Raw genomic sequence first — 9,807 nt, forward strand, 5'->3', positions numbered from 1 at the left:
GACTCAATCCTCATGGTTTATATATGCCTTTGCCTGTACCTAGTGTTCCTTGGGAGGATATATCTATGGACTTTGTTTTAGGTTTACCTCGAACAAAGAAGGGGAGGGATATCATATTTGTTGTCGTGGATAGATTCTCGAAAATGGCACACTTTATACCATGTCATAAAAGCGATGATGTTGTTAATGTTGTCGATTTGTTCTTTCGTGAAATTATTCGCTTGCATGGTGTGCCAAATACTATTGTTTCAAATCGTGATACTAAATTTCTTAGCCACTTTTGGAGATGTTTATGGGCTAAGTTGGGGACTATACTGCTTTTTAGTACTACTTGTCACCCCCAAACCGATGGACAAACTAAAGTAGTAAATAGAACATTGTCTACTATGCTTAGGGCTGTTTTGAAGAATAATAAGAAAATGTGGGAAGAATGCTTGCCTCATATTGAATTTGCTTATAATCGTTCATTGCATTCTACTACTAAGATGTGCCATTTTGAAATTGTGTGTGGTTTCCTACCTCGTGCACCTATTGATTTGTTGCCTCTTCCATCTTCGGAGAAGGTTAATTTTCATGCTAAACAATGTGCGGAATTGATCTTAAAAATGCATGAGTTAACTAAGGAAAAGATTGAGCGTATGAATGCTAAATATAAACTTGCTGGGGATAAGGGTAGAAAACATATCGTGTTTGCACCTGGAGATCTTGTTTGGTTACATTTGCGTAAGGATAGATTTCCTGATTTGCACAAATCAAAGCTAATGCCACGTGCTGATGGTCCTTTTAAGATGTTAGAGAAAATAAATGATAATGCATATAAACTTGAGCTGCCTGCAGATTTTGGGGTTAGTCCCACTTTTAACATTGCAGATTTGAAGCCTTATTTGGGTGAGGAAGATGAGCTTCCGTCGAGGACGACTTCATTTCAAGAAGGAGAGGATGATGAGGACATCAATACCATTGTTACACCCACAACCCCTACTACTATACATACTGGACCGATTACTAGAGCTCGCGCATGCCAATTAAATTATGAGGTACTTTCTTTTCTTGGTAATGATTCTAATGTTCATGAGAATATGATGCTGCCTAAATTGGATACATTTGTTTTGCTTACAAATGAAGGGCCTAGCTTGAAGAAGGATGAACATTGGAGCAAGAACAAGCATGGAGTTGATGGTATGCACAAGGGAGACAAGAGCAGAGTTTCAAGTGATGATTTTAGGACTTTGAAGCCACCATAATGAGTGCATGAAGCCTTGGACTAAATATACAAGATGCCACTTCATAATTTTCGTCCAGAGGCTATTCTAGGTGCTGCGTCACCTTATTTTTGGGCCAGGCCCATGTATTTTCGAAATACTTGAATATAGGCTGTTTTTAGAGTCCGTATATGTGGGGAAACAAGAGTTAGGGTTGGTTTCGGACCCTTCCTCCAAGGTCCACAAAATCCCCCCTCTTCCTCCATATATATAGCCCTTAGGGCATCATTTAGGCTTAGGGTTTTGTTTAGATTAAAAGTTCGCCATAGCTGCAACTTCGCGTACTTCGTTTGTGTTCAACGACTAGACAAAGGCGTCACAGAACCCCACCTTGATCAATAAAGCTTTCCTCTTATATTCGCAATATCTAGATTGCAATATTAGTTTCTTGCTTGTTCTTCGTTTGCCTGCAGGAAACTGATCTTCGTGGTCAGGTTGATCGTGCTCCGGCGTGGTCAATAACCTCTCGGAGTTGGTTTAGCGGTTGCTAAGGTGCGACGTCCTCGCACGTTCGTAGTCAGATCGTCAAAGTCGACTTCCTCCAAAACAATAGCCACCATCTCATCAAAGACGGGACACCTTTGCCTCTATTAGGGCCCGAGGTAGACGCAGTAGCCGGAAGTAGAGCATTGAGTGTCGGGACACCCAGCCCAGTCGGCGTCGGAGTAGGCGACAAGGCTGGTGTCAGGTGATGCCGTCAGGGTGAGACCCATGGCTGTGGTGCAACGTATGTACCAAAGAATACGTTTCGCCAAAGCCTAATGAGTGTCACGAGGAGCATGCATATGAAGGCACACCTGCTGGACAGCGTACTGAATGTCTGGACGCGTCAGCGTGAGGTACTGAAGTGCACCGACGATGGAGCGGTAGAAGGGAGCATCGGACGCCAGAGAACCCTCGACGGCGGACATCTTAGCCTTCGTGTCGAGAGGCGTAGGAGCAGGCTTGTAGTTAAGCATGCTCGCTTGCTCTAGAAGCTCGTAGGCGTACTTCTGCTGGTGCAGGAAGAAGCCAGTGGCCCGGCGCACAACCTCGATGCCGAGGAAGTAGTGGAGAGCCCCAAGTCCTTGAGGGCGAACTCGGCGCCGAGGCGAGCTGTGATCTGCTGAAGGAGTGCTGGCAAGGATGCAGTCAGGATGATATCGTTGACATACAAGAGGAGGTATGCGGTGGCGGGGCCCTGGTGATAATCAAACAGGGAGGCATCGGACCGTGTGGACCGGAACCCCTGCTGCTGAAGGAAGGCCGCGATGCGCTGGTACTAGGCCCGAGGCGCCTGCTTCAACCCGTAGAGAGAACGGGAGAGCAAGCACACGTGGTCTAGATAGTCGGTGTCGACGAAACCAGTAGGCTGCAGACTGAACACCTGCTCGTCGAGATGGCCATGCAAGAAAGCATTAGACACATCGAGCTAGTGGACTGGCGAGGCGCGAGAAACAGCAAGCTGGAGGACAGCGCCAATCGTGCTCGGTTTGACAACCGGGGCGAAGGTGTCGGTGAAGTCCACGCCGACACGATGGCGGAAGCCGCGCACCACCCAACGCGCCTTGTAGCACTCGAGAGAGCCGTCGGGGCTAGCCTTGTGGCAGAAGACCCACTTGCCAGTGATGACATTGGCACGGGGAGGCCGCGGGACAAGCTGCCACATACGGTTGCGCTGCAGGGCGTCAAACTCCTCACACATCGCAGCTAGCCAGTTCGGATCCCGAATGGCTGCGCAAGCAGAGGTGGGGAGGGGAGACGGCGCCGAGGTAGACACAGCACATGCGTACTCGTCAAACGTGTAGCGCGTGTTAGGACGAAGTGTCCCAGTTCGAGCCCGAGTGACCACATCGGTGAGGGGTGCGGCCGCGGCGACGGGGGCCGTGGAGGGGCCCGCGGTGACGGGGGTTGCGGCGACGGGGGCCATGGTGGGGGCCGCGGCGACACGGGCCGCCGGTGCGGGGAGCGCGGGCAGGGCCGAGCCCAGTGCGCGGCTGGATGGTTCGTCAGAGGTGGAGGCAGGGGCGAACTGTGCCGTGGGAGACGCCGAGGGTGACGGTACCTGCTGAAACAGGAACACCAGCTCATCAAAGTACACATGCCGCGAAGTGAAAACACGGTGGGACACTGGATCATAGCACCGGTAACCTTTGGTGTTGGGAGGATAACCAAGGAAGATGCAAGGAAGCGACCGGGGAGCGAGTTTGTGAGGAGCAGTGGACGCGGTGCTAGGATAACAAAGACACCCGAAGATGCGAAGACCATCATAAGATGGAACCGCACCGAAGAGGAGCTGGTGAGGAGTGTAGTTCCAGCGCGAGCGACACGGGCGAATGTTAATAAGGAGGCTGGCAGTCGCGAGCGCGTCCGGCCAGAACCGAGGAGGCATGTAGGAGTGGAAGAGTAACATGCGGACACAGTCATTAAGAGTGCGAATGACGCGCTCGGCACGACCATTCTGCTGTGACATGTAGGGACAAGTGAGGCGAAAGATGGTGCCGTGGGACGCAAGAAGATTGCGGACGACGACGTTGTTAAACTCCTTGCTGTTGTCAGTTTGCAAGGCGAGAATAGGACGACCGAACTGTGCGGTGACATATGAATAAAAGGCTGTGAGTGTGGCACGAGCGTCGGACTTGCGATGGAGAGGGAATGTCCACACATAATGAGAAAAATCATCCAATATCACCAAATAGTATAAGTATCCCGTGTTGCTCGCAACCGGGGACGTCCAAACATCACTATGCAATAATTAAAACGGAAAGGTGGAAATGTTTATAGACTCGCTAAAGGGAAGACGAACATGCTTGCCAAGACGGCAAGCCTCACAAGTGTGGTCGTCAACCTTATTACATGAGAAAGAAAAACTTTGAAGAATATGACACATAACGGTGGAGTTGGGATGACCAAGGCGGGCGTGCCAAAGATCGACACTAACATCAAAGGCGGCGGGACGACGGGTGGTGGTGGCGCCGGAGGGATGCACCGGGTAAAGCTCGTCCGGGCTGTCACATCGGTGGGGTACCATCCGTGTACGGGCGTCCTTCACAGAAAAGCTGATATCGTCAAATTCAACAGTGATAGGATTCTCACGAGCAAGGCGATGAACAGAAACTAGATTAGTGACTAAGTCAGGAGACACAAGAACATTAGACATATTAACGGGAGTAGAAGTAGAGGGAAATGACATATGACCGACATGTGTAATGGGTAGGGAGGAACCGTTACCAACGGTGATGCGAGTGGGAGTATGAACAGTAGTGGCAGACGTGAGGTTACCGGGATGAGCAGTCATGTGAGCGGTGGCGCCCGAGTCCATGTACCAGTCACCGCCGCCACCATAGGAACTCGGTGACGGGGCGGAGTGTAGAGCAGCGAGAAGGGCCGGGTCCCACGGCGGCGGCACCTGAGGAGGGTAAAACTCTCCGTAGGCCGGCGCGGGGCAGCGCCATACGCCGGCGCGGGGGCAGTGCCGAAGGCTGGCGCGGTGGCGTCGTCGTAGGCGGACGCGGCCGGGGGCGCAGCACCATAGCCGCTATAGGGAGCGGCGTTCTGCGCGGCGAAGAGGGCCTGGTGGCTCGCCGGACGAGGCCCAAGGATGCCCAGAGCGGGAGCCCGAAGGACCGGCATCGAGTACGCGTGAACGACGCCAGTCCACGGGTTGGTGCCGTACGTCCACGGAGGGGTGGCCTGCTACTGCTGCAGATGAGGCCCCCCCGACGCCTGTTGCTGCTTGCGGCCGCCCCCGCGGCGGTTGCCGTGGCACCCGCCACCAGGCTGCTGGGGGGCAGCGGGAGGGGCGGGAGGCGCGGGTGGCAGGGGGAAGTACCCCGGAGGCACAGGGGGCGGCGGCTGTTGGCACGGCACGGGTGGGGCGCCACGGGAGGTGCCGGCGGCGAGGGCGTGATGCTGCACACGCTTCTTGACCCCCTTCATCCGACGCTCCTCCAACCGCAAGTACGCCACGAACTTGGGGAAGGAGGGCTCCAGCATCAAGGTGTGGTTGGAGGCGGCGTTCCCGAAGTCCTCGTTGAGGCCAGCGGTGAGCGTGCTGAGGAGGAGGTCGTCATCAACCTTGGCGCCAATGTCGCGGAGCTCATCCGCCAACGTCTTCAGGCGGCGGCAGTAGTCATCAATGGACTGTTCATCCTGGTGACAGTGAAAAAATTCCTGCTGCAAAAAAATGCGGCGCCGAAGCTTGTTGTCGGTGAAGAGGTTGTTCAACTTAACCCACATGGCGCGGGCGTCGTCGCCGGTTCTCACGACCATGTGGAACAGGTCCTTGGAGATGGTGGTGAAGAACCACCGGATGATCGTGGCATCGATCGCGGCCCACTCGGGGTCGTCCACCATGGCGCGGGAGTCAACGGTGCCATCCACATGATCCACGAGGTTGTTCTCGCGGAAGAGCAGTGAGAAGTACGTCTTCCACGCAAAGTATGTGGAGTTAGAGGCGTCAAGGACGACGGGGACGCGTGCGTGGACATTGATGTCGCGGATTTCAGTAGGGTCGACGGCGAAGGGGTTGGAGTAGGAGGAGGCGTTGGACGACATGGCAGCGAGGGTTTGGGGAAGGGGGCGGCGCGGCAGTGGTAGGGCGGCGCGACAGTGGGAGAGGTGCGGCGCGGCGGGAGGGCGGCGCGGCGGGGAGAAGAGGACGCGTAGGGGGCGCGCGTGAAGAGGGGCGGCGGCGGCGGCGGTGGCTAGGGTTGGCGGAAGCGGGAGGATCGACTTGCGATAGATACCATGTAGAGAATGATTTGGTGCATCAATAATTGATTGATCGTGTACTAGGCACATATATATAGGTACAAGGGGTGCGATCAGTATCTTGTCTACTAAGATACATGTACATACAGAGGGAGACAGACACTACAGGTACTGCATACGAAACCCAAACCTACGTACATGTACACATGTTCAACAGTTATTACTAACCTGGATGCAAAAAAGAAAATTAGGGTACGCCTATACCATATTTTTATAGAAGACAAAAAATAATTATAAGCAACAACAACTTACTGCAAACAACAAGTGTAGTACGAACTCCACCCCGGACTAATCAGAATATTAGCCACCACAGTTGTATTGCAAACACAACGCAACGGGGCTAAACTAATCAAAAGATTAGCAACCAGAATTGTATTACAAACACAAGCAAGGGGGCTTGTCCTAAACAAATCAACAAGTCGTGTCTCAACAAACACCGGTCACCTCGAAGAGCTACAACTTTAACCGAAATTTTCTTGCCGACACACGAGCCACCCATGAATGCCCAAGGGGAGACGGTGAGTGGATAGCGGGACTCGGTTGTTCCCTATAAAGTCATCATATTGGACTCACTATCGACCACGTATATAACGCCCATGAAGATCAACTGTCGTGGTGTGCTCACGGCAGAGGCCATGGGTAGGCTTATCGAACGTGGTTGGGGCCGGAGGACGTCGGAGGGTTCCGGAGGTGAGATCGGGGACAAGCGGAGAGGGACTCGCGATGTACCCAGGTTCGGGCTCTCCGGGGGAGGTAAAACCCCTAGTCCTACCGGATCTACTAGATGGATCACACCGATAGGTTATAATGCGCTCCTGGAGCTGTTTGATGGGAGGAAGAGGAAGAGCTAGCTCTCTCCTTCTCCTGGTTATGTGGGTGTGTGTAAAGAGAGTGGCCCCCTCTGCATGGAGGGATCCTGGGGGTGATGAGGATATCAATACCATTGTTACACCCACAGCCCCTGCTACTATACATATTGGACCAATTACTAGAGCTCGTGCACGCCAATTAAATTACCAGGTACTTTCGTTTCTTGGTAATGATTCTAATGTTCATGAGAATATGATGGTGCCTAAATTGGATACATTTGTTTTGCTTACAAATGAAGAGTCTAGCTTGGAGAAGGATGAACATTGGAGTAAGAACAAGCATGGAGATGCTGGCATGCGCGAGGGAAACAAGAACAGAGTTTCAAGTGATGATTTCAGGACTTTGAAGCCACCGTAATGAGTGCATGAAGTCTTGAACGAAGTATACAAGATGCCACATCACAAATTTCGTCCAGAGGCTATTATAGGTGCTGCGCCACCTTATTATTGGGCCAGGCCCATGTAATTTCGAAATACATAAGTATAGGTTGTTTTTAGAGTCCGCATGTGTGGGGAAACAAGAGATAGGGTTGGTTTCGGACCCCTCCCCCAAGGGCCACGAAATTCCCCCCTCTTCTTCCATATATACAACCCTTAGGGCATCGTTTAGACTTTAGGTTTTGTTTAGATTAAATGTTCGCCATAGATGCAACTTCGCGTACTTCGTTTGTGTTCAACGACCAGACAAAGACGTCACAGAACCCCACCTTGATCAATAAAGCTTTCATCTTATGTTCACAATATCCAGATTGCAATCTTAGTTTCTTGCTTGTTCTTCGTTTGCTTGCGGGAAATAGACCCTCGTGGTCAGGTTGATTGTGCTTCGGCATGGTCAATAACCCCTCGGAAGTTGGTTTAGCGATTGCTAAGGCGCGACGTCACGCACGTTCATAGTCGGATCGTCAAGGTTGACTCCCAAAGAAAACGATAGCTATCTCATCGAAACATCGGGACACCCTCGCCTCTATGAAGTGGTATCAAATTTCCAAGTTGCTCGGTGAGATTACAGTTTTTCGTAGTTTAGATCGAGTCTGTTCTTCATACCTACAGTCCATGAAAAGGCCAAAAAAAATTAGGGTTAGTTCATCATATCCGAACCTGTCTGACCCTTTGCATAGCCTTTTCAGTATTTTGCTTTGTTGAATTTGCGGTTGCGTCATCGTGTCAAGTTGCTGGTCTTAGCGTCTAGTCTTTTAGAGTTTCGAGTTCTAGTCATAAGTTGTCACGCCGCCGCCGCACCATCATCATCGCCCCAGCCATCTACCGCCACTGCTTATACCACCACCGCTGCCATATACCACCACCGACCCGTACACCACCGATCCGTATCCATACACCACCGCTACCATATACCACAACCGCTGTCATATACCACCACCGATCCGTATCCATATACCACCACCGCTACCATATACCACCACCGCTGGCATATACCACAACCGATCCGTATACATATACCACCACCGCTACCATATACCACCATCGCTGGCATATACCACCCCGATATATCCACCACCAGTCCGAGTTCTTTTCATATTAGGTTTGTTTTCGAGATCCATCTATTTTCTGATTCGTGTTTCTTCGCCTGAGTAGGTTTTGGAAAAAAAGAAAAAAAATAGTCTAGAGACCCCCGGACAGTGTTTAGGCCAAAATTTCGGCAATCGAAAATATTTTTTTCCTATCCTGTTTTTAGGTCCTAGGGAGCGTTTTGAGACACTCGCCATCATAGTGATTTTTTGTCGCACTTTTTCGTTGTTGCTGCCCTGATTTCCGAAAAAATAGTCAAAAAACATTTCGTGCCTATCCTGTTATTTTGAGTTGGGAAGAGTTTTGAGACACTCGCTATTATAGTGATTTTTCGCAAAAGAAAAGAGCGCAAAAAAAGAGCGTGCCAAAAAGAGGGAATTTTTTCCCAGTGTGTGCTTTTCCCTTGTTTACGTGTAGCGCCATGATTTTGTTAGTGTTCTAGGCTTGCGTCTCTAGCACGGTCTAGCCTAGGACCAGCACAGTACCGTTGTTGAGTGTTTATTCAACTTTGCATCTCTGAATTGATTATTGCTAACATTTTTGCTGCCATATCAGAAGCCTTCCCAGCTCCACATACATCTACATCGTGCGTTTGACACCACCTAGCAATCGCTCTGTCCAATCTCTGAGAGTTTTGACTACAACGGTTGCTGATCACCACCTGCTATTGGGTAAGAACTGGTAAGAATTTGAGATTCGCTTGAGGGATTTGTGACACACCACCACCACCACCACCACTTCCTAGTAGTTTGTAGGATCATATTCTTGTGTGTTTCTATTGCTGCTAATCATGGCAGGATCACAAGGTGATGAGACTGATTGGGAGAACATGACGAACAAACAGCTACATGATAAATTTCAGCAAATGATGAGTGGACAGGTGGAAGATGTGCTAAACAGATTTGAAGAGGCCATGGAGAAGATAGATGGCATTGAAGGAAATATGCCCTAGAGGCAATAATAAAGTTGTTATTTATATTTCCTTATATCATGATAAATGTTTATTATTCATGCTAGAATTGTATTAACCGGAAAGTTGATACATGTGTGGATACATAGACAAAACACAGTGCCCCTAGTAAGCCTCTACTAGACTAGCTCGTTAATCAAAGATGGTTAAGTTTCCTAACCATAGACATGTGTTGTCATTTGATGAACGGGATCACATCATTAGGAGAATGATGTGATCGACAAGACCCATCCGTTAGCTTAGCATAATGATCATTAAGTTTTATTGCTATTGCTTTCTTCATGGCATATACATATTCCTTTGACTATGAGATTATGCAACTTCTGGATACCGGAGGAATACCTTGTGTGCTATCAAACGTCACAAAGTAATTGTATGATTATAAAGATGCTCTACAGGTATCTCCGAAGGTGTTTGTTGGGTTGGC

General features: G+C 50.2%; 1 protein-coding gene across 1 annotated transcript; it reads right to left on the minus strand.

Annotated features, from left to right (window-relative positions):
- Positions 1–4,937: 4,937 nt before the first annotated feature.
- LOC109736787 (uncharacterized) lies at positions 4,938–5,798 on the minus strand. The gene has a single exon (XM_020295996.1). The coding sequence runs from the start codon at positions 5,796–5,798 to the stop codon at positions 4,938–4,940; it is 861 nt and encodes a 286-aa protein (XP_020151585.1).
- Positions 5,799–9,807: the final 4,009 nt, after the last annotated feature.

Source organism: Aegilops tauschii, chromosome 2 (assembly GCF_002575655.3).
Source record: "Aegilops tauschii subsp. strangulata cultivar AL8/78 chromosome 2, Aet v6.0, whole genome shotgun sequence".
Classification (NCBI taxonomy): domain Eukaryota; kingdom Viridiplantae; phylum Streptophyta; class Magnoliopsida; order Poales; family Poaceae; genus Aegilops; species Aegilops tauschii.

Excerpts from the sequence above, each read along its gene's own strand:
- LOC109736787 (XM_020295996.1), bottom strand. The coding sequence starts at position 5,798 with ATGTCGTCCAACGCCTCCTCCTACTCCAACCCCTTCGCCGTCGACCCT.